Source organism: Zootermopsis nevadensis, unplaced genomic scaffold (assembly GCF_977971745.1).
Source record: "Zootermopsis nevadensis isolate Lab colony 2312 unplaced genomic scaffold, Znev_1.0 Znev_ptg000031l, whole genome shotgun sequence".
Lineage (NCBI taxonomy): Eukaryota > Metazoa > Arthropoda > Insecta > Blattodea > Termopsidae > Zootermopsis > Zootermopsis nevadensis.
Window position 1 is genome coordinate 6,989,254 of NW_028259163.1, and position 24,747 is coordinate 7,014,000.

The window sequence follows — 24,747 nt, forward strand, 5'->3', positions numbered from 1 at the left end:
ATCATGGTTTTTTATTGTTTACTTAGTATGACATTTTATTGTGTATGTTTTTTTGTTCAATATTAAACTGTTTCTAGTATAATTATTATTTTATTTATCTATAACATTTAGTTATGACTTATTTTGCAATAAATCAATATTGTACAGTTATGTTTTCAGTTCTTTGTTTGTTTGCTTTTGTATTGTAATGTCTGCTCACTGCTGTGAGAACCTCATATATGCAATTAATTCACTCCTTCACACTTTTATAAGCTCCTGTACTTAATCCTCCATTAGCATATGAATGCCCAAGTACTGAATCAATTGCACTCAAGCCGTGAGAACCTAAGATTTCATCAGTCATGATGTATATACTACCAAAGGTAATAGCATTTTACAGTCCGTGAAATGGTGTCTATCATCCCGAGGTTGGTACGTCTCTGTGGTTGGTATTAGTAATTGCATCATAACGGAAAAACAGTTGAATTCGAGTTTTATAAAGCTTCTGCTTTGATTTAACGTCTTCCTACCTTGACTCCTTTGAAGTTCTTGTTTTAAGAAGGGTTTTATGAATGTTATGTGTAGAGTAGATTTTTATATTTAAAAGCAACGTTTTTATGTGAAGGACGCGGCAATTTCGAAACAAAAATTTTGTGATACTGCTAATTGTGAAGAAATGTATTACGGTGTAAATATACCTAGTGACACTGTCTTGGAATCTGATGGTAAGTAGTAAAATATAAACATAAATGAATATGCATTCGAAAGTTAGTTTTAAGATTTTGAATTGTAGATATAGTTTATTTACATTCTACGGATAATAATATAAGTACAGAACTTATATATGAACTTATGAATTTTAAATACAATAACTAAACTACATAGCACAACAACCCAGAAGACAGAAATCTTCATTCTCACCGCTGTGAAACCTCAAATCTTGCAACGAAACCTTATTTACATATAGATATACCTAAAGGTTAAGAATTGTCAACAGAGGTAAAATCATCTACAGAGTAGGAGTGAGTTAAGAGGTAATGCAGACTTGATTACTTTTATATCATGATTTAAACTCTTAATTGTATGTGGAAGATTATTGAATGACTTGATACCTGTATAATATACTCCTTCTTGATATGTAGTGAGGTTAGGATTTGGCATTTGAAGGTCATATTTACATATTATGTTTAAATTATGTGCATATTTATTTCTTTGAAATTTGTCCAAGTTTTTCACCATAAATGATAGTAAGGAGAGTATTTATTCACTTGCAAATGAAAGTGTAGAAAATTTTCTAACTAATTTTCTACAAGAGCCTCTGCTTTTAAAACCTGTCATTATTTTAATTATTTTCTTTTGGATGTAAAATAGGTAATTACTGTCTGTTGAATTTCCATTGACAGATTTATGCATCATTTGTATATATAAACATTTTTGCTTCATTTTTCAGACACTCTGCATGTCTATAATGACAAATCAGAAGCACTGAAAATTGTGAAAAAATACAAGGAAGCGAGGTTTAATTCCTTTAAGACAAGACAGGAGGCTGTGGAATTTGCAGTTCAAGCTCCTGAAATTGTAGTTCCAAATTTAGAAACCAGCAGTCCTGTAATAGGTGAAAAACCAAGTCCTTTCAAAGCACCTAAATCCCAGGATTTGGTTTGGCTGAGGAAAGTGATAGAATGTGGTGACACTCTTACATTCACAAATACCATCTGGTGTAATCCTCGTTACCTAGTGAGTAGTGGAGATACTCCAGCCATTCTTCAGGTATGCAGGTTGCATTCTTATAAGTAGTTTTGAAATGTATGTGTTAGTATTCTACATAGAATTCCTAACTCGGTCATCACTGATTTTAATGCTCTTTTCATACACAAAAAATAAATCAGACTGCCCTACCAAAACATTCTGTGCAATAAAATGGTTTCACAACATTAAGAGTGAGCATCAGAAGCAGGGATTTTGAAGTTAGGTGTTTCTTTTATTTTTATATGTGTAGTTGGGAGCCATCTATGAATGACTAAATGAAATCCAGGCTGTTGTATGGGCGATTATATACAGAAACCATGCTTGTTAAAAAAATTTAAGTCCATGGGTTAAGATAGGGTTATGAAAACTGGCATGAGTAATGTTTTTGTTTTTTTTCCCTCTGTTATTTGTGTGTTCAAGATACAGGCTTGTTATTTTGTATTTGGATAATTATGTAAAAAACCAATTTAGCTTATGTATATATCACAGAGAACTTAAACAAAAATTATCTGGTGTTGATATTTCCCCAAGGTTTCGTTAATACATTCAAAGGAATGTGTTAGAATTGCATAAGAAAATAAAGAGAAGAGAAACTTGATTATACTATTGCAAGATTAGAGCATTTGTCAAGAAATCACTGGTATATCTAGTCTAGCAATAGGATGTTTCAGTCTTCTTGGCAAGAACTGCTATAAAGTTAATGAAACTTCACCTTTTTCTGTAACAACCACGAGACCCAGCTATAATAATACATTTTTGCAACTGGTTTATCCAGACAATGAATGAAGATTCACTGACCCACAAGTATTGTTTTTTACTGACAAAGCCTGGTTTTTCTTAATTGGACATATGAACACACAAAATAACTGATTCTGGTGCTCAAAATACCCTGGAGTCCTTCATTATATTCTGCTTCAAAATCGAGAAGTTGGTGTTTGGTGTGGAATCAGTGTATGGTGAATAATTGTCTCAGTTTTTCTTTTATGGATAGTCTTCACTCAGGAAGTTATGTTAATTAGATTTTGAAAAGGATTTTCCTTAAGTTCATTAAAAAAAGGAAAGTGTATGGTTACTTTCAGCAGGATTCAGTAAAGGGAACACAACCGGTAACTCTGTGGCCACAGTAACTGACATGTTTGTTGAAAAATGTATTAATGAAAGTTTATGACCAACTTGTTTCCCAGACCTCACACTGTGTGATTTTTATTTATGGGGTAGCTTGAAAGACAAAATGCATAAAATAAATCAAAGAGAATATTGAGGAAGCAATATTCAAGATTTTCCCAGCAAGCAGCAGTGTGTGAACTGGAGTGTGCTTTGCTGTGCATTTTTATTAAAATAAAAGTCAATGTTGTTCTTTGACATTTATCTTGAGATCCAAATGTAAAACAGAGAAGAACATCCATGTTCTTCTTTGATTTCAACTCTTATGGGGATTTACCATTTTTTCTGGGTATTTTCAACCTTAATTCCACTGGGAACTACACTAAGATGTATCACAGTCTTTAATTTATATGTTATTTATTTATTTTACGTTAGCTGTAATTTACTCTATAAACTTATAAATCATTATGCTTTGTTCTGCCTGACGGTAAAAGTGAATAATCTATTCATTATCAATAATGACCTGCAACTATAGAATATCGCTAACAGAGAATTGTACATAATTGTCAGTTATTATTCATAAGTGATATTTAATCACTATTACTGCACATTTACATGACAGATGATCAAATTTAAATAATTTATTTACTGTTTCTTTGTCTTTTCCGGGTTTAGGAAGGCTCACGGTATAACGCAATGCATGTAGCAGCCAAGGTTTGTGACGCACAAATATGTGATCTAATTCTACAGACAGTGAGCAATGTTGCATTTATTCAGTTGCTGTATGGAGATGATGATGCTGCCAACTGTGAGGACCGAGCTCGTATCTTGTTGGATCTTTACCTGAATACTCCTGATAAGGCCCTCAATGAGACTCCGATACATTTTGCAGTTAAATTGGGAGCTCTTTCAGTTGTAGATGTATTGGTGTCTTATCCACAATGTGATAGACATTCGAGGAATAAATATGGACAAACACCAAGAGATGCAAGTAACATGTATTTTCATTATCATATATACATCACAGTATTCTTCAGGAGTGAGTACTTGTTATAAAATATTTATGTTATTCTCTGTGCTTCAACTAAGAAGAATGTGATTGGTTGGTAATGTAGTATGATGGGAGAATCAAGAAATATGTACAAAGTTTTGTTTGGGAAACCGTAAGACATGAGGTCAAGGCATAGGTGGAAGTTGGTGAAAAGTATTATTTGAAAAAGTGATGGCGCATCAAATTCCATGAAATGAGGGAATTTTTTTGACTATTTGAATGACAGAAATTTGTAAGGAAAATTCCTCTACCTTGGAGTTAGTTGGTCCAAAATATTTCTCAGTTTGTTAAAAAAGTGATAATATAACCCAGAAATTTATTTCACACCCAGTGTTATTGATTTTCATAAAAAATTAAATTAAGTATATCATAAAGTATTTAGCACATTGACATTTTAAAATATTGTTTGTAAGAATTTGTGAAGGCCTTTCTTTTAGAGTTTTACCAAGGATCTCATTTACGTACTTATAAACCTTTTTTTTCTCTACACTTTGCATAAAGTGTTTAGAGATGTCAGTGATAATGAAATTATTATATATATGTATATATATATATATATATATATATATATATATATATATACAGTATATGATTCCATTTTAAAGTTTAGAAATTTGATATAATTGAATGTGATGTGACGATAATTATGAATTGTGAATAGATAAGAGTCTGTCATGGCTTATGTCAGTTCCATGAAATTGCCTGGAGAGACTCACAAACAGAAAAATGACAATCCAGATAGTCATTAGACTGGTCAAGATTCAAACTAGCTAACCTCCCTAATACAAATGTGGAGTGCTGCCAGAGGACCAGTCTGCTTGCTGAGATGTAGGATTTTACATAGCTGAAACAATTAAAATAGTGTGGCTACTTCCTGTAACCCGTTATATGTACATAACGTTATTTCTATCTTACTTACCATACTCATGATTTCTCCTTCTTCTTTTTTTCCAGGTTATCTGCAGTCGTGTTTCCTCTCCAGATGAAAGTCTAAGGCAAAAACTGTCAAATTTACTGGATGACATGTTTTATGTTCCTGTACTTAGATCAGAGGATAATTCTGTACAGCCTACTGTTGGTGATCCATTCTCTCCTGCTTGCCCTCTGGTTGGTAATAAATTGTTTTTACACATGTATTCACTATGCAGGGTCCTGTCGAGAAATTTAAATTAGTCAGAGAATTCTCTCATATCAGAGCTGGTAGTTTTCAAAGTGAAGCTGGGACAATTCAGGGTGTTCACAGGATGTCTGGAGATTCATTTCTAGCAGGAATGTTGACAGTTACTTCTGTTACCATGTTTAGACCCCACACACTGCTTATTTGATGGATGCAAGGAGGTTTATATGTTCTGTCTCATGTATTGTGTGTGTACTTCATATGTAACCAAAACTATCAAATATAACAGTTTGTAAAATCTTTTACTTAACGTGAAATGTTTTGTCACAATTTTTTTTTTTGTCATCATATTGCCTCGCATTGAAGAGTACAGATTAAATGTGTTCCTCTCAAAACACCTTGATTAAAGCTTTTTTGAATTTTTTTGTAGACGTTCTGTTTTTATGTGCTTAATAGCTGTTTTCCATTATTTAATTGTATCTTGACTTTATTATATTTTGAATGCCTTCTGAATTTATTTGTCTTTGTGTTTCAGTTTTCAGTTCTATAGGAAATAATCTAGGGACTGTGTCCTTTTAGGTAGGGTGATCGCCATACACCACCTACTGTTGTCCCCTTGGTCCATTCTTGATCAAGGAGACTGGGCTCCATGAGCTGACAGTGCATATATATCTATACTACACCCACCCAATCACCAATGAAATCAACCTGTCAGTCTCTGGTGTTGGAGGCAGACACAGTCTGTGAAATGCAGAAAATTAACTTCATACAAACATGGCTCATCATCAGAGGAGACGTCATTCTATTAATTTACTGTTTGTTCTAAAATGTTTTTAAAATGTTTATTCATCAGGTATTAAAAGCTGATCCACTTAATGGAAGGATGGAAATCCGGGCTTATGCAGGACCAATGAATCATGAAAAAGCAATCGTGTTCCGGAAGAAGTGGAAGACTCCTCCTCGGATGCCTCGGACTCCAAAGCAGAATGCCTGCAGACAGGCATATACAGGAAGTCTGAGTTGTCATGCATTTAGACTGCTGGATGTTGAGAAAGGATTAGAAAGAGTTGGCAGGTGGGAGATAAGGACGACTTCAAGCTTATGTTTCTTTCACTTTGCTTTAGTGAGACACTGTTTGCCCAAATCTAAGTGGTTCTTGAAGTCAGAGCTTCAAATATAGAAATTATTTTACTCAACAAACAGTTATATTCTTATGTATTATAAGATAAATGCACCATGACCTGAGAAAGGGCAAGAGTATTTGGTGCCCCATATGAACCTTTAGCCTTGCACGTCCCAGTTAACCTCTAAAAGCGAATATTGTGCATATGTAATTTCAAATGAAGTTTAGATTATGAAGCAAAATGATATGTTACTGTTACTGAATGTATAGATTTTAAAATTTAGAACCTCACGAGGCAGTCTGTTTGACAGGAAAATGCTGACTCCACTACTCACACATCAGCCAATCATAAGTAATATCAAGCATTGTTGATGGTAAATTACAAGGCCATTTATTCTTTCCTTCCATTTTATCTTTCTGTATTTAGATGCGTGTTTTATTCTACTTGATGCTGTTTCTCTGCCTCTTATTATTCATTCAGTTTTGTTGACAGTGTTCCTCAGTTTTTCCATATAAAAATAATGGGATGCAAGAAATTTTCACATGAAATAATATTAGTATATTTGTTTTAGTAGTAGAATGGTGTCCTGCTCAAACAGTTTCAGTTAGTAGCTTGATGTTATTGGCCAAAGAAACTGTTGACCATGAAGCATAATGCAAAGGAAGAAAATATCTGCTTTACTTTGCCCGAAAGTATAATATATTTTGTGCCTGTGATTTCTTACAGGGACCTGGCTGAGGAATTCAGGGTTGGTTGGAATGAATATTGGCCATTTCTTGATACATTTACAAATTTGGCCTCTGAGGATGGGCTTCAGAAACTTGAGGCTTATCTGAAGAACAGATTTGAGGAGGCTGCACAGAAACCATATTCAACCAAGGAGTGTTATGATAGTTCAGAATGTGTAGTGAGTGGTTGTGTATCATCTTTAACAGAGTATAGTGAAAATCAGTCAGTTGATGATGAGATTAGTCCAGTGTCAAATCTGTGCCTTGCTTTTAAAGCGTGCAGTCTGTCTGACACCAGTCCAGTTAAACCACTAGTAGAGAATGCGTTTAAGACCAAATCAAATGTGTACAGTCATCGAAAAGTGGATGCAAATGCTGGCATGGAAGATGAAACTCTGTTGAATCCAGGTGTTAGCCCATTCTTATGTGTAGAAAAATCTTGTTGTGTGTTCGCTAAACGAATGTTTGATGGACTCGCGGTTGTTGGTCGTAGTGTACAGGTTAGTGATTCAGTGCCTGACATGCTTGATCCAGAAATTAGGCATCTCCAAGATCTTGTCAGCAGTTTTAAAGATGACGCCAGATTCGCATCTGTCGATTTTAATCTCGTTCACTCTCGAATCGCCGTAATTGTAGCAGCAAAGCTTATTGAGCTTACTAGTGATGAACTGGAATTTGTCGTGTCTGGTCTTCAATCTACGGTTTCCCCATTGTCATGTTCTTATTCAGATGAAGAGGATGATGTGAGCGTATGTTACCGTGATGCACATGCATATGCTGAACACCAAAGAAAAACCAATTGTGAACGTAATCAGGTAAAATGTATTGCCGAGTATATTCTTTGCGCCTTAGAAATACAAGGAAATGGTAAAGACACAGACAAAACCAGTGGTGCTAAGAAAGATATCCATGTCCGAACAGAAGAAGAATGTATGAGGATTTGGTCTGATGCTTCACAGTGCTTATGCTTCAGACAAAATCATAATTTTATGAGAAATGCTAGGAAAGGTTGGTCCTTCAAGAGAAATCATGTGCGGTCTACATCTGACAAAGCTAACACACAATCTTCATCAGATGGAATTACAAGACGACTTACATTTGTAGAAGATAATGGTGAGTGCATATTTGTTACGTTGTTTGCATAAAATAAATGTAGAATTTAATTTTATTTATTATTTGTAGAAATTATATTAGTTTATGTAAGGTACCTTTATTCCACCTTAAAAATGTAGTGATACTTGGGGATTAACAAAGCACTGAAAATAAATATATATCCATCACCATTTCAGTTCCATCTAGTGATAATTCTTCATTATTTGAACCCCTGAACTAAAGTAAGTAAATGCTGAATGTGACTAAAAATTGTTTATGTATGTATTTATTTATTTATTTGTGGTTTATTTAATGATACTGTCAGTAGTTGAGATTACTTAGCATCAAATGATGAGATGAGTAATGAATAATGAATTTGAAAGGATATGGAAGAAGGTGGATATGGTCTGATCCCAGAATTTGCAGGGAAGTCCTGAGTAAAACCATGAAAAACCTTAGGATAACTAGTCTCCAGGCTAAGATTTAAATCATATGCCCCAAATATGAAGCAGGAGAATTACAGATTTTTTGTTGGAATCAGTTCATGTGATGTAGGTTGAAGTCTTTGACACTCCCAAATGTAACTGAGCGACCTTTGTAACAAATCAAATTCTTATCCATTCACGCCTATACTCGTTGCATATACTGGTCTCTTTCTTGAAAACATAAGTCCTCCAAGTGTTAGGTTTTCCAGTGAGTGGAGTTTGTAGAATCAATTTGTTCTTGAAAAATCATACAAGTTTAGAATGTCTAAAAAGAGATTTTTAGCAGTACCAATATTTTACTTCTGTAGATGGTGCTGTGAATGCTGTAAATACCATTGCATTCTATTCTTCTTCTGTGACACTCAGGGGATTTTAGACAATATAGTTACTGTTACAATTGATCTCCTTCCTCATATTCATTATTGTTGATCCTATTAGCATATTGTACATTATAATAAATAATGAAGCTAATTAATTATGTACTTTCCACTAGATTCTGACCAGCAGTGTGATAGTACAAGAATTAGTGAGATGGAAGGTTCCATTCATGAAACACACTGTAATCTGAAAGTGAGCAGCTTTAAAAAGAGACAGACATATAATTCAGAAACTAATAAGTTACATCAAATGACATACATATCATCAGGTGGTGAGTTTTCAGAAGGTAAGATTTCTGATGCGTGTTTTTATGTACATGTCTTTTTAAAATGTGAATTTATGCTAATATAAGTGCTGGAGACTGAATATTGTATGGTGCAGCGTTTCTCAACCTGTGGTACACGTACCACTGGTGGTATGCGAAGTAAGTAAGAAAAGCAGAAGATAATATTAACATAAATAAGATTTCCCTGAATGAATTTGGTTACTGGTACATTTAGTGTGTTAAATTAGAATTAGTGGTATGCCAGCGAAAAAGGGTAAGAACCCCTGGTTTAGTGGAATACAGGGCTAGTCTAAGTGATGTTCACGATATGAAAGAAATAATACGTTCAATGAAATTCAGATGCACAAAATTGGTACCAATGGAAAGAGAAACTCTCCAAGTTTTGTTTCAGTACATCACAGGTGTTCAATGCGAGCCCCCTTGGTAACTCGGCACACATCCAGCCTGTAGTCGAGTTCCTCCCAGACACGTTGCAGCATATCATGATCGATTGCTGTAATGGCTTCTGGCAAGGTCTGTGGTGAGGGTGGCACGAAGAATATCTTTGATGAACTCCTACAGAAAAAAATCACAGGGCGTCAGGTCCGGTGAATGTGGAAATCCAGGACACAAAAGGCTCCTCTGCCTTCGTTGGCAGTAATTTTCTGTCATATCGCCCCTGGCGGCGAACAGTGTTACTATGCGGCCGCGAAGTATACCAACATAATCTTGGAAAGTTTTTCTTTCCATCGGTACCAATTTTGTGCATCTGAATTTCATTAAACGTGAGTAACGTGTTTCAAATCGGGAACATCATTTAGATTAGCCCTGTATAAAGACCTGAAGGGACTAGTTGTAATTTACAGAATGTAGGGGTTCTGACCATATAATTTTATGAAATGTATAGATGGTAGCCTCTAACAGATCATGTCTTATGCATGTGAGTTTTATTTGTATTCCAGATGATGATGATGATGATGAATATTTCACACCACCATCAACACCTGAAAAACTCAGCAGAAATGAAGTACATTCATACTGCGATGATGATGATGACGATGACGCTGAAATGTTAACACCAGACGAATGGCCAGATGTTTTTATACAAGGGTAAATACTGAATGTCACATAAAGCAAAGAGTAGAATAATTTTTCTACCCACTACTGCTGCTACATTTATTTAACCAAAATGTTGGGGAAAGTTTTTTTGCCCGCTGCATAGAATTCATATTTGCCTTGTCAGCAGTTTGTCATTCATGAAATATTTATCTGACAGTGAAGTACCCAAACACACTAATTGTTACCTAATTTTTGTAGACAGTAAAATTTTAATCACTTAAAGTGGTAATGATTGCTAGAAGCTGTATTTTGTTGTTTCCTCATCTTGTAATTTTCAAACGCCTGTGCTGCCATGTAGTCTTATATGTGGTTAGCAACATTTAGATCTAATGATGAAAAATCTGTAACCACCTTAAAGAGTGCCCAGAATACTAAGTATATGAGCACAAAATAGTCTTATTGAAATATAATTTTTTTTTCTAGTGACTCACCTACCAAGTTGGATGCCACTGTAATGCAGGCATTGGATGGCTTAAATATAGACCCTATAGAATATCCTAACATTTATAGATGGCGACATTTGGTTTTGCTGTACTCTGAAAGTGTGAGAGCCATGTAAGTAATGTGTCTAATGTAAATAAAATTAGTCAGTAATAAATCAAAATGACATTTACGATAATTCCAACTTTTATGGTTCCCAGAAAATTTAACATTAAATTTTTGTATGTACTGCATTTTCCATGGACAATCCATAGTACTCTATGTTGTATGAAGTGTACAAGTTCAATTTGTTGTCCATTGTTTGTATTTGTATTATCTTTGTACACAATATTAATTAAATTAAAAAAGAATTATGAACACGTTCCTAGCCATCCATAGTATTTCATCTGTTTTCACTTTCAAACTAAATAGTAAATATCTTGTTTGGAATGTTCATGTGGAAATGGATTGTTAAATTGTGTAATTATGCTTACAAGATCATGGTTTCAGCTTTAATAATATTTCTGTTATGTTCCGCTTTGAAGTTTCTGATTGTTAAATTGATTTAATATTTTTCTTGTATTTCGATAAACGCAGAAAGTTTTGTAAAACTCCTTTTTGTCAGAGTAGAGTTTCTCGTATGTGCATATGGATAATAACAAGAAGACATGTATAAAGTGAAGCTTTCATGATAGACTCTCAGGTTACAAGCCATGTCAGGTGGCTGAATGGTGTATGAACCATATTTTCTGCCAACATTGTGAGAGAAATCTGTGTTCTCATCCTCAGGGCTCAGATTTGTTACGCAGCAGCCTTGAGGATGAGAGCAGGGGTTGTTTTCGAAACGTTGGCAGAAGATATGGTCTATTCACCATTCAGCCACCTGACGCGGCTTGTAACCCGAGTCTTTCATCAACAAGAAGACATGTTTTTCAAATTTTAAACTAAATGTCTATGGAAAATAAAGTTGAATTACAAAGAAGTGGAAATGGTGGACAGAATTTGTGAATGGACATTAAGAAGGTAAAACATTTTAATTATATGTCTTGTAACTTTCAGATGGTCCAGTCCTCTTCCTTCGAGGCCTAAAGCAAGAACTAGAATGCTTCAGACACCTGTCGCAGATTCTTCACAATACCAAAAAGGTATGCAGTCTTCCACTCCTCCACAGGCATGGCACAAAATTACAGGATCATATTCACCATTAAGTCATCAGGGGTTGAAAAGAAAAATACTTATGAAATTCTAATAGCCTATATTTTATAATTAGAAATATGTTTATCTATATCTAGATGTAGTAAATTCTGATGTTTGTTAAATTTGTATTATCAGATATTAGAATATTTTAATGCAATGGATAGTTTATTATGTAGGAAGCACATGTGGGATATTTTCACATGATCTTAAAATTTTATGCAGGTAAGGAATAAAAGATTCTTAAAAGAATAAGAAGAAGAAGAAGAATTGATCAGTAAAGGAAGTCAGCAATAAGAGTATTTCTTAAAAAAAAATTCTCAAATAGAGATAATTCCATATGTTCACAAATTAAACTTTAGGCTTCTTGGACGTAGGACCCAGTGATTCATTCACCTTTTTTGTCTCAGTTTACTGTATAATTTTTCTTGCCATTATATTATTATCAATAATGACCTGCAATTATAGAATATCGCTAGCAGAGAATTGTACATGATTGTCAGTTATTATTCATAAGTGATATTTAATCACTATTACTGCACATTTACATGACAAATGATCAAATTTAAATAATTTATTTACTCATTTACGTGCATATAAACCTTTTTTTCTCTACACTTTGCATAAAGTGTTTAGAGAGGTCAGTGATAATGAAATTATAAATACTGTACAGTATATGGTTCCATTTTAAAGTTTAGAAATTTTATATAATTAGGCATACGTGGAAGTTGGTCAAAAGTATTATATGAAAAAGTGATAGCCCATGAAATGAGGGAATTTTTTGACTACCAGAATCAGTTATTTTGTGTGTTCATATGTCCAATTAAGTAAAACCAGGCTTTGTCAGAAAAGAACAATACTTGTGGGTCAGTTAATCTTCATTCATTGTCTGGATAAACCAGTTGCATAAATGTTTTATTATAGCTGGGTCTCGTGGTGAAGTTTCATTAATTTTATAGCAGTTCTTGCCAAGAAGACTGAAACATCTTATTGCTAGACTAGATAGAATGCTAAATTTAATTAGGTACTACTTCTACTTTAGATAGCTTATTGGTTTTTATACAATAGTCTTGTTTGGTCTAAATTGGAGTATGGATCTGTTACTTGGAATTCTATTACTTCCAGTGATTCTACCAAAGTTGAAAGAATTCAAAGGAAATTTGCTGCTTTATGTCACGCCAGATTTTTTAATGGCCTAAGTGACTATAATTATGAAGACGTTTCAGTGAGGATAAATTTTCTTTGACTGCACCTGCTGAGGAGCCATCTTGATGCTCTCTTTCTCATTAATATATTTAAAGGTAAAATTTGCTGCCTATCCGTTTTTGATTCAGTTTCTTTGTGCGTACCCTCCGATCCATTAGGGACTACTTCTCGTTTCTTTGTTTATCGTAGTCTTAAAGCTAGTTCCTTGTTTAGGTGTGCTTCTGCTGCGAATGCAGTCTGTCAGCGCATCAACATTTTTAACAAGGAGAATATTTTTCTTGGGCATTTTATTTAGCCAATTTCCTTTTCTTTTCTTTTCTTTTTTTTTACTAAAGTTTCATTTTGTATGTATTATTTATATTTAACTGTTTTTAATTTAATTATTATATACCTAGGCATATTATTCAGCTCATTTGCTTGTTGATTATTTTGTAACAAATTAATGAATTGATATATTATCATTATTATATTGTACATCTATATATTTAGTTTATTGTTTGTTTGTTTTTGTATTGTTATGTTTATGTTTATTGTTAGTGCTTGGCTGTTATTGGCCTCTTTTGGATGTTGCCAAGCACTCTAATAAATGAAATGAAATGAATTATTATTATTATTATTATTACATTACTCCAACTTTGCACACTTTCGTAAATTAGTTAAGGCTACCATCAAGTCTGATAGGCGGCGGTGGTTAAAGTCTGTTGATGACAGTCTTAAAACTCACCCTCAGCATTTTTGGAAACACGTTTCAAATTTCAAAAGAAAAGATAACTCCTTCATTCAGCTAAAAATTGGTGATCAGTTTGTCAGTGACCCGAAACACATTGCTGATGAATTTGCTACGCATTTTGAATCAATTTTTAACACTTCTTGCCAGTCCGTCACTAATACCGATACTTTTACTTCTGATTTTTTGCCCGCCGCTCCTATCTCTCCTGCTGAAGTTAGCAAGGCGATCAAGCGCCTCAGACCCTCAAAGTGTGTGGGGTTAGATGGAATTCCTTCGTTAGTAATTAAGGGTTATTTTCACTCCCTTATTAACCTATATTTTTAATTTAAGTGTAACTAGTGCCACCTTTGCGTCCCTGTGGAAAGAAACAGCTGTTGTTCCTGTGTTTAAAAAAGGCAACAGTTCCATTGTTAGTAATTATAGACCCATCTCTATTCTTAATAACTTTTCAAAAATATTTGAATTTATTGTCTATGATCATTTGCAAAAAAATTTTAAGTACAGATTAAATCCCTCAAAGCATGGTTTTCGTAAATTTAATTCCACAGCAACAAATTTGGTTACTTACCTTAATTCCGTTTTACCTTCAGTTAGTACTCAAGGACAAACAGATTCGGTATACTTTGATCTTACTAAAGCATTTGACTTAGTCCCTCATAATATTCTTCTTGGGAAACTTAGAAACTTTGGACTATCACCCAGTTATGTTGATTGGTTCCATAGTTATCTTTCTGACAGGCAATCTTTTGTTCGTGTATCTGGAACTCTTTCGTATCCTTATCGTGTTAAGTGTGGAGTGCCTCAGGGTTCCACCCTAGGCCCCTTACTGTTTAATATATTCATTAATGACATCTGCGACTCCATACATAATTCACAGTGCCTTTTATTTGCTGATGACTTAAAGATGTATCGGAGTATCAGCAATGTTGATGACTGCAAACTGTTGCAGGACGACATCCATTGAGTGCAAAATTGGTGTCTTGTGAATGGGATGCAACTTAATTTAAGTAAAACGACTGTTATATCATTCACCCGGAAGACAAACAGTATTTATTTTAATTACAAATTGTGTAACAACCTGGTGGCACGCTCCCATTGTGTTAAAGATCTCGGTGTTCTACTGGACTGTAAGCTCTATTTTCACCAGCATATCAACTATATATTATCACAGAGCTTGAAAATGCTAGGTTTGATTCGGTACATTACTTCTTCCTTCTCCACTGTTGATAGCCTTTTGGTCTTGTACAGTACCTTAGTCCGTTCCAAAATTGAGTATGCTTCTGTTGTTTGGAACTCTATTACTAATACTGATTCCTTTAAATTGGAAAGGATTCAAAGGAAATTTGTAGCTCTATGTTATGCTAGATTCTTTAATGGCGTTTGTGCCTATAATTATGATGAAATATTAGTTAGATTAAATTTCTTATCTTTACATTTAAGGAGGAGGCTTTTGGATGCGCTTTTCCTAATCAATGTTTTTAAAGGCAAAATTAGTTGCTCATCTGTTTTTGATACAGTTAGTCTCTGCATACCTACTAGGTCTATCAGAGACTATTCTACCTTTACTGTACAACGTAATTTCAAGGCCAGTCCCTCTGCCAGAAGTGTTTCTGCTGCCAATGCAGTCTGTAGGACCATCGACATCTTTAACAAAGATTGCATTTTGCTTGCTGAGGTCAGTCAGCTTTTTAAACAATAATCATGGTTTTTTATTGTTTACTTAGTATGACATTTTATTGTGTATGTTGTTTGTCCAAAATTAAACTGTTTTTAGTTTAATTATTACTTTACTTGTCTATAACATTTAGTTTTTTACTTATTAGTTATTATGCAATAAATCAATATTGTACATTTATGTTTTCAGTTCATTGTTTGTTTGCTTTTGTATTGTAATGTCTGTATTGTTGTTAGTGCTTGGCTGTTATTGGCCTTTTTGGCTGTTGTCAAGCACTTTAATAAATGAATTGAAATATACAATATGTGAACTTTAACTGTTTAAATAAAACAAAGTAACTACTTAACTAAAGGAATGTATCTATTTAAGTAAACCTATTTAACCTTTTAATTACAAACTACGTAACTGAAGGGGCAGATTCATTATTTCTTCAATGAAGGACGCAAATTCAATGTCGGCCATTTCTGGATTCTGCAAAGGAAATAAACATTTGGATCAGAATAGGAACTGGAATTATGGGTAACAAGTATGGAAACACGTACAGCGAATATCTCGTGGTAGGCGATCTCTAAGGATGCAGGTTTTGAAGGAATTTGTAACGAAGCTCATGGTGAAAGACACTGAACTTATTCTAGTTACGTGGACTTCTATGTAAATTACAGGCTTCAACCTGATTCAGCATTTTTTGGGGTGACTTCTGTTTTACCCTCTGTTTCATCTACCTGTCATAACCTGACCTGGTGTTGTAACTTTTATGTCGTGTGATTTTCATCTGCACGGAATTTACAAGTCGGAGGGAGGGCTGGAAATAGGTCAAATGCAAGAATATAAAAATTACAAAGAGAACTTCAGGCTCATAGTATGCCTTCGTGGCCTATATATCATGTCTTCAGTTTATAATAAGGTAAATATAGATTTATGTAATCAATCAATTAATCATTATCCGTTAATTTCAACCGCCTGTGTAACCACTTACAGTTATGCCGACAAACACAGTTGCAATACTTATGGTTTCAACAGTCTCAGATCATATTTTTGTTCTCGTCTGAGTATCGGTTACTGAATTTAGTGACTTAAAACACAAGGATTGTGCCGTCATGCACCATTCGCTGGAATGACAGAGAAGAATGGACTGTTTATTTCTCAGTGCTCTGAGTTTTTACCCAGCAATGATATTTTGTGTGATGTCTGCTTAATTTGTTGGTTTGTCCCGTTCAGTGCTATGGCTTATTTTCAACAATATCAGTAGCTTGGACTACTGTTGGTTTCAAGGTTTTCATGAAGAATAGAATGTAAAAAATACACGGGCAGTTTTTGTGTATGCTGTTCAGGAAAGGCAGCCTTAAAGTTATGTATGTAAAATTTCTCACTTATGTAGTAGCAGTAATTTTGTAGAAAAGTTTTCTGTACTTCTCTTCTGCAGAATTTTCTGTGTCAGGATTTGCCTTCTTCATTTCCCTGGTTTTTGTTAGAAAATTGAGAAGTGTGTCATGTTCATTTTGCACGTGACTTTGAATTTCTCTTATTTTGTGAATAAAATCTATACCCAGACCTGTCTGTAATGTATGAACCAAAATGTAAGAATTTGCGAACACAGAGAGAAATGGTTTGAGCAGAAAGACCTGTTACTATCATGAATGTACCTCATGACAAAATGAAAATGAGAAGTTTCATCCAATATTAGGTGGTTCCTGAATTTGTCTTGAAATGTCAACTAGCAACACTTCATGGAGGGCTTTTAACAAATTATTTTCAATGGCCAGAGATGTGCCTTAGCAAAAGGTCATTCAGCAGAGGTTCATAATGTTCAAAATATTCTTTACAAATACTTCTGTCAAGGGGCAACTCAGATAATTCATGACCTCTAAATGGTAGTTCTTGAACTGGCAGCAGACAAGTCATGTCACCCATTTCAATATTTCTTAATTTTTATAAATTCCTTTATTATATTCTGAACTACTAAATGCAAGTTGGATCTCCAGAAGCTCATAATTTCTTTGGAGACTTAAATAAAGAATGACCTGCATGTACTGTACATGTTTGGCGTAAGATTCGTGTTTTTCTTTTCTTTTCGTGAAGCATGTAAGTCATAAGTTTGTTAAAGGCCCCCGAAATCCAAAACATTTAAACATTTTTGGAAGATCAATTATGACCAGCAAATCAGTTTCTCTCAGATTGTTGCAAGCTGTTAACCACGGGTAAAAATGATATTGCAAAACAAAAGTTCCCAGTGTACATATTGTGTTCCTTATATTCATTCGCTCTTAGGGTTTTATATAGGTTGGTAATGTCTCCCATGTTTTAATGTTTTTAGTTTCTCCATGAATTTTCTTCTTGACAATAGTTTTTCTAAAAGACATTGAATAACATTTTTATCTATTTTCCACAAACTTCAAATGGTCTTCCAGTGTTTATAAACACGTAAACTTACATCACTGCAATTGTGTTTATGATAATTCCAGTTTGTGAGTGATTTTGGTACAGTTCACCTCTTCTTCAGTTCATGTTGAGGTCAACCTTTGTTGTGTTTAAGAGAATGGTAAAGACCTTTCTTTTTCTTATATTCACAATTTTTTAATATTTTTATTTGCATTATGCAATGCCAGAGCGTGTTAATTTGATTTTGCGTATTCAAATAACTTGTGTCTTTGATGTCAGCACGGAATAATTAGTTTGTAGTACCATGATGATGCTGTAAGTGTTGTGAATTTAGATCTTGCGTTTCAAAGTGGCAAGCCAGAAAATCATTATTTTATATTACGGTCATTAAATAGGACTAATTGTTTATATTTATACACAATCAAGCTGACTCCAGAGAGATGTTGGCAGAACACTGAGCTAGGTTTTGATACTTGTATGATAAAATAAAAAGTAAAAATTGCTTGCATCATCACAACCTCAAATCCTACATAGAACGAAATATGTCTGGTAATAAGACAAATGCAGAGGAGTGCGTTGTTAAACTGTGGGCCAAATTAAGCATGTCTTACATAAGCGAAAAGTGATTAAAATTTTGAGCCTTCTGGGTTGTTTTGGATCTCCTACAAGAACATGCATTCAGAGCCCGAAGTTTCAGTCATGTAGTGTAAGTAGCAGCGATGATTTGTTACCTTGAGAATGTTGGAATAAAAAATGTTCCCCCACATCAGAATATTGTTACTAATTGTTTCAGTACACATACTCGTGTTTTGTGGTACCAAGTTAAAGTATTCTGTCTTCCTGGTCTTTTCGAAGTGTGCATTTGCCAGTAGTGAGTGACCAGCCCACTGCCTCCACACAATTTCTAATCAGTCCTTATTTTTGTCTGCTAGAGCCATCTAGTAGGAATCAGGAGATATGTGGCCAGCGAGTTTTGCTTACGAAACATCTCGTTCATGCTTTTTCGTGCCCTAAATCTAAGGCATGGGACCGCCGGCTTTAATTCCCCTCCGAAGGAAGTTGTGCTATGGATTTTTATCACCCTTTAAAAATCCACCGACCTTGGCCGGATTTGAACCCGCGTATCTTGAGTCCAGTGGTGACCACATTAACCACTAGTGCAATGAGGGCGACAAGTTCGTTGAAATATTACTTTGCCAAAATAACAACAGAGAATTTTATGAACATGTTTTTTATTTAATATCCTTAAATATATAATTCATATTTAATTAGAAACTATTTAATAATTTAAGTGTTTAACAAAATCTAAAGAATTTAACTATTTAATAACAACTGTTTTACAAAAAATTAATAATTTAACTATTTAACAAAAACTGAACAATTTAACTACTTAAAAACAACTATTTTACAAAAAATTAATAATTTAACTATTTAACAAAAACTGAACAATTTAACTATTTAAAAACAACTATTTTACAAAAAATTAATAATTGAACTATTTAACAAAAACGATTAAACTATTTAACTAAAACGATTTAACTATTTAACTAAAACGATTTAACAAAAAAACTTTGTAACATATTTTCTAAAAAGAATCAAAGTATTTAAATACTAAAATCTTCTGAATTCAGAATATTCAGGATATCTTCCCAAATGGGGGCATATTGCTCATTGTTCATTTCTGGGATCTGGAAAGGAAATGAACATTTGTATCAGAATAGCAACTGAAACAATGGGTAACAAGTATAGAAACACATCTCTAAGGGTGCAACTTGTGAAGGAATTTGTGACGAAGCTCACGGTGAAAGACACTGGGCTTATTCTAGTTGCGTGGACTTTTATATAAATTACAGGCTTCAACCTGATTCAGCAGTTTTTGGGGTAACTTCTGGAGGGCTATGAGCCGGGATAGCTCAGTCAGTATAGTGACTAGCTGCCGGGGTTCGATCCCCGACAGGGGCAGAGGATTTTTCCTCTAGCCTCTGCGTCCAGACTGGCTCTGGGGCCCACCCAGCCTCCTCTACAATGGGTACCGGGGTCCTTTCCCGGGGGTAAAGCCCCCCATCTAGTGCCAAGGTCAAGGAAGAGAGGAGCTATACCCCCTCTCACTCAAAACGCCTACATGGCGCACAGTGGGACAAACTTTACTTTACTTTCAGGAGGGCTGGAAATAGGTCAAATGCTTTCACGAATCAGTGTTCGGCCCACGTAATTGTTGTAATCCAAAGGAGAGTTGTCACTAACCTCATCATTAATGAACTGCTGAAGGTCAGCGTCCAGTAACCATTCGTCAAATGGCAGTTCATATTCGCTGCTTCTGTTTTGTTCCTGAAATTCAGAAAGTGGTGGATCAGTGGGCTGCAACCAATGAAACAAAGTATTGATACGACATGCGATATAATAGTACGATGGAAATTAATGTGGATATTTTGCAGATGCACGCTTTCCAAATGGGATCTGGTGAAAATGTGACAGAGGATTTTGATGTAAACCCAACAGAAATGGCTAACAGGAGTAAAAGTTTAATTATAGGAGATTTCAGTGCTCAAGTAGGAAATGACGTAATTCTCGTAGGTCAAGAAAAATGGTGAGTGTGCATAATTAACGTCCTTATAAATATAAACTTTTTGTAACATATATTTCCTGTCCACAGCCAGTTTATTTTTAAAGAAACAGAAAACAGATAAATTAATGTTTAAAACGTAGAGCAGAGTTTCAGGGATTTAAATAGTGGAATCTCCTAAATAAAATCCACTGCAATGCGCTCTTACAAACAGCGGCAATCGGGAGTTTACTCTGGTCATCTTTCGCCTCTGACATTCCACGCTTGTTCGTTTTCCATGTGAAAGCGACAGATGGCAGGCGAGTGAGTTCGTCCAAATAGTAATAACGACGACTTACCTCTGACGAAGCGACGCCTTGTGTGGCTGGGAATCCAAGATAGTTGTTGGGTGGGCAATATTCAGGAGACAAATTAAGCTCTTTCAGAATTTCTTGAAATGCCATGTCACTAATTGCACTTGGATTTATTGTTGCGTCAGAAATCTGGAAAGGAAGTAAACATTTGGATCAGAACTGCAATTGGAATTATGGGTAACAAGTATGGAAACACGTACAGCGAATATCTCGTGGCACGCGATCTCTTAGGATGCAGGTTGTGAAGGAATTTGTGACGAAGCTCAAGGTGAAAGACACTGGACTTATTCTAGTTGTGTGGACTTTTATATAAATTACAGGCTTCAACCTGACGGCAGATGGCAGGCGAGTGAGTTCGTCCAAATAGTAATGACGACGACGACTCACCTCTGATGATAGGACGTCTTGTGTGGCTGGGAATCCTCCCCATTGATGTTCCTGGATAGGGAGGGGAAGGGCGCTGCTGTTCTGCGCGGTGGTGGAGCGTCGCTTCCCTGACTGGCGTCTCAACTTCCTATCACGGGTCTCCTCCCGGAGGCGCTTTTGTTTGCGGACCTCATTTGGGATGTAGATGTAACCTGAAATCGGAAAGAATGACATTCAGGTCACAGCATTCCGTTAACGGTCGCTTGTGATCTCGTGATTTGACATCAGAGAAGGAAAATCAGCGACATTCATAAATCATATATTACAGAAAGACAGGAACAGAACAATGCATCTTTCTTCGAAACGTTGGCATCGAATTAGTCGCCGTGAAAGCTCCTGATAATACAAAATTAATATTTCTATTGCGATTGTTAAAACGAAGCAAAAATTAATGACACTGAAGTGGCATCAAAGGGAGGTCTTCCGGGTAAAGTACTGCCTCAGTGTCGAGGTTGAAGTCACTTTAAGACTTTGATGAGTTTTCGTGGTGGTGAGGCTGAGGATGATGATTAAATTCTGGATTTTGATACAGTGTAGACTTGGGAGGAAATGAACTCGAAATATAAGGAAAAAAATACGCCTTCTGTGCTTTTGTTGACTTTTGCCACTCCAGCTCTGATCGACTCAAATCTTAAAATATGTTGCTAAAAGTAAAGTCTCGTGAAAAGTTCTCTTACTTAAAATCGCTAGCAGTCAATCCCAAATAAATCTGAATCTGTGATTTTCCTCGTAATTCTCGGGTACATTTTTTGGAAGCTTCTTGCTGCTTTTTGAGGTTAAAAGAGAATTAATTACTTACCGGGATATTTCTTCTTATGCTCCGCGGCCGCCTGTCGCGCGCGGTCAAAATAATCGTCCTGCACACCTTTTAGTGCCTTCCACATACATCCAAGTCTGCAAATAGAAAAGCAGAAGTTGTAAGAACACAGGCAGTTTGTAGGACGCACCGGAGGACCATCATCCAAGGGCTGCAGCTGGGTAAAGGCAAAGGCAGTGGCGTATGACGGCGTGCAAAATGTTTCACCTGTTCTCGACGATCAGAACATTTTCAGCAAAGGGAAATAAGATATCCAATTTCAAATTCACCTCATGCTTTCTCTGTCAATTTTGGATCTTTGCACTTTTACAGTAAAAGAATAGTTCCGGGCGGACTTATGAATTCTACTTCTCTACTGCCCTAAATATCCTGTGTTCATTTTATAATAAGGTAAATATAAATTTATAATCCAGCAATGGAAAGCAAATTAGCCTTCAGCTTAAAGTGCTGACTTTGTGAATCGAATCTTGCAAGAGCCAATATTTTTTTAATTATAAGGTTTCATAGTTTATCGTCACCGCAATTATCAGTGTCGTCACGAAATAGAAGTACAAATTTCTAAGTGCGCGTTCTGAACACGAGAAATTTCTCACATATAATTTTACAGGTTCGCACCGTCGCCATGTTTATCATCGTTCACGTACGTTCAATGATCATACATGTCCGCTGAATTCGAATATCTTTGAAGACAATCTGTCATTCACGAATGCTCTGCACATTAAATTATTAACACGTAATTGTCCTGAAGTACATTTTGTATTACAACTTACCTCACGCTGATCTGATTGTTGCTGTCTGCAGGGTACAGGGCAGCCAGTTCTTTTCTCCATTCATTTGAGAAGATCATGAAGGCGTTAGGCGGCCTCTTTATCTTTGCGCACTTTGGTGTTTTTTGGCACCTTTTCGCCTTCCTCTTCCCTTCGATCTTCTCTGGCTGCCCTGTAACTTGCAGCTGCTGGTGTTCCTGAGTTTTTCCTGAAAGAATGATGGAATCCATGTATAAAAATTATGATAATCAGAATATGGCCAACATTATATAAAGAAACATGGCTATCTCCAGTGTACCTGACCCTTTTTTTACTGAATAGTTACAGACTTATGAAGCATAAGTAATAAAATGCGCTGTTGACGTATCTGAATGTGGTTGTGTGTAAAGAAGGAGCGAGGTTTCAGTAACATCAGTATAACAGAGAATATGTGAATTGTGAATAAGAGACGCACAGTTTTGTGTTTTCATCTCAACGAGGACGTCGTTAAACAGGCTGGCTCTGATTGAGTCTTGCCGAAAGAGGGAATTGTGTCTACCCTGGGGGACCCATCAGACAGATCTCTTCCTCGTCACTAGAGACTGAGGCCCAAGAAATAAGCTCGCTTCTGACACGTGGACACAAAATTAAGTATTCTTGGTCTCAACTCTCAGAGAGCAAAGTAAAAGTACATAATTCAACACTAGAAAATGATTCTTTCAAGTCCAGCAAATTTAAAATGTCTGACAGTGACTATAATAAACCAAAATTGATTTTATTTGGAGAATTCTTATTACAGTCTATTTAACACTTTTTGTTTTCCCTTTGCTAACATCACTTAAAATAATGAAATAATGATATTATGGGGAGCATATCTGGACATCTAGAAAGATGCATAAGCATCATAATTGACAGAACATCATACTGATGAGATTATACTCCACAATTTACTGCATGCACAGAATTAAACGACACTTACTGTCTGCTGCCAGCCATCCAATGTTATTTTGAAGGCTCTTCAGCTCCCTCATATGCATTTCAGCAGGGTTTACCTGAGGACAGACACAAAATGAGTTATTTTATAGTCCAAGAATTCTCTACAACTTCATGAAGTTAATATTTATTATGAAATTGTTGTCCCAGTCACACACAAAACGCAGGTGCCTTGGCTGTTTGTGCTGCACTGCAATTGATTTTCGTTTCTAACAGAAGATATTAAGAAGACTTCATTTATATGAACAGAAATTAAGGCTGTGTCAGATAACGAGGGCTTCCTTTTAATCAATGATTTACCTTTAAAATTAGCATGTTAGGAAACGTTTCAAAGCTTTAATTGCAATATACAAGTCAGTTTATGATTAATCTGTAATACAAAACAACGATCCTGAGAAATTAAGCTGTTCACTCAACAATAACTTTCCTCTAGACGAAAAAATTAAGACCGAAAACAACCTTTAACAATGTCTGAATGTGACAAGTGACCCAGTCATAGGTCCCTATCAGCTGTTTAGCTTAGCCGGAATTCAAGTAACTTTGTTGATGATGGCGGACGTGTGTTGCTGCTAGCATTTGAATTCTTAAGAATGACATACAATCCCTCAAGATAACGAAATAATAATATTATTAATAAGTAGGAAACCCTTGACTCACCCATTGTGAAGAGCTGGAGACCTCCATGTCGCAGGCAGCAAGATTTGAATAAAAAATGAAACAGGTTGCAAGTAAGATTTTCACTATATATAGAATTATCTTGTTCTACAAGCTGCTCACACCACCATTCGTTTCACACTGAGGAGAGCCAACCAACCACTGAGTAGAGTAGTGGGGGGGTGTGGACTGCTATTTATACCTACATAACCTGTGACGCAACAGTCAGTAGAGGGAGTGCAATTCGGTTCATTCAGGCGTGCATAAGAAATGAAAAATGAACCTTATGGCCTGCCAATCGAGACTGTTGCACGTCTGCGTCACAGGTGTGCTTTACGAATTCCAATCTTTCTCGCGCAGGTTTTCGTATTTTATAAGAACGACTGCGTTTCGTGTTTAC

The 24,747-nt window shown here is 35.4% G+C and overlaps 3 protein-coding genes across 4 annotated transcripts in view; 1 reads left to right on the plus strand and 2 right to left on the minus strand.

Moving 5' to 3' along the window:
- LOC147872051 (eukaryotic translation initiation factor 4 gamma 1-like) overlaps nt 1-24,747 on the minus strand; it is a 164,880-nt gene that overhangs the window by 106,087 nt on the left and 34,046 nt on the right. The window lies entirely within an intron of this gene.
- On the plus strand, nt 408-16,967 carry LOC147872057 (ankyrin repeat and LEM domain-containing protein 2 homolog). The gene is made up of 10 exons (XM_087359346.1): nt 408-704; nt 1,430-1,749; nt 3,508-3,819; nt 4,838-4,990; nt 5,854-6,074; nt 6,851-7,965; nt 8,923-9,093; nt 10,035-10,182; nt 10,615-10,746; nt 11,671-16,967. The coding sequence occupies exons 1-10, from the start codon at nt 656-658 to the stop codon at nt 11,858-11,860; spliced, it is 2,811 nt and encodes a 936-aa protein (XP_087215472.1). The 5' UTR covers nt 408-655; the 3' UTR covers nt 11,861-16,967.
- LOC147872058 (uncharacterized) lies at nt 19,319-24,494 on the minus strand. 2 transcript variants are annotated; one of them, XM_087359299.1, is made up of 8 exons: nt 24,351-24,494; nt 23,680-23,752; nt 22,725-22,929; nt 21,937-22,031; nt 21,099-21,289; nt 20,697-20,840; nt 20,040-20,123; nt 19,319-19,483 (listed from the first exon to the last, which is right to left on the minus strand). In XM_087359299.1, the coding sequence occupies exons 1-8, from the start codon at nt 24,375-24,377 to the stop codon at nt 19,400-19,402; spliced, it is 903 nt and encodes a 300-aa protein (XP_087215425.1). In that variant the 5' UTR covers nt 24,378-24,494; the 3' UTR covers nt 19,319-19,399. The 2 variants fall into 2 exon arrangements, with proteins under 2 accessions (XP_087215425.1, XP_087215424.1); XM_087359298.1 differs by lacking the exons at nt 19,319-19,483; nt 20,040-20,123 and having other exon boundaries at nt 20,427-20,840.

What these genes read in the sequence shown, in the direction of transcription:
- LOC147872057 (XM_087359346.1), top strand. Translation starts at nt 656, where the DNA reads ATGTATTACGGTGTAAATATACCTAGTGACACTGTCTTGGAATCTGAT. An exon ending in CCAGATGTTTTTATACAAGG is followed by an intron (nt 10,183 to 10,614) that starts GTAAATACTGAA and finishes TTTTTTTTCTAG; the next exon opens with TGACTCACCTACCAAGTTGG. An exon ending in TCTGAAAGTGTGAGAGCCAT is followed by an intron (nt 10,747 to 11,670) that starts GTAAGTAATGTG and finishes TGTAACTTTCAG; the next exon opens with ATGGTCCAGTCCTCTTCCTT.
- LOC147872058 (XM_087359298.1), bottom strand. Translation starts at nt 24,377, where the DNA reads ATGGAGGTCTCCAGCTCTTCACAATGG. An exon ending in AACAATCAGATCAGCGTGAG is followed by an intron (nt 22,032 to 22,724) that starts GTAAGTTGTAAT and finishes TTCTATTTGCAG; the next exon opens with ACTTGGATGTATGTGGAAGG. An exon ending in AAGACGTCCTATCATCAGAG is followed by an intron (nt 20,841 to 21,098) that starts GTGAGTCGTCGT and finishes CTTCCTTTCCAG; the next exon opens with ATTTCTGACGCAACAATAAA.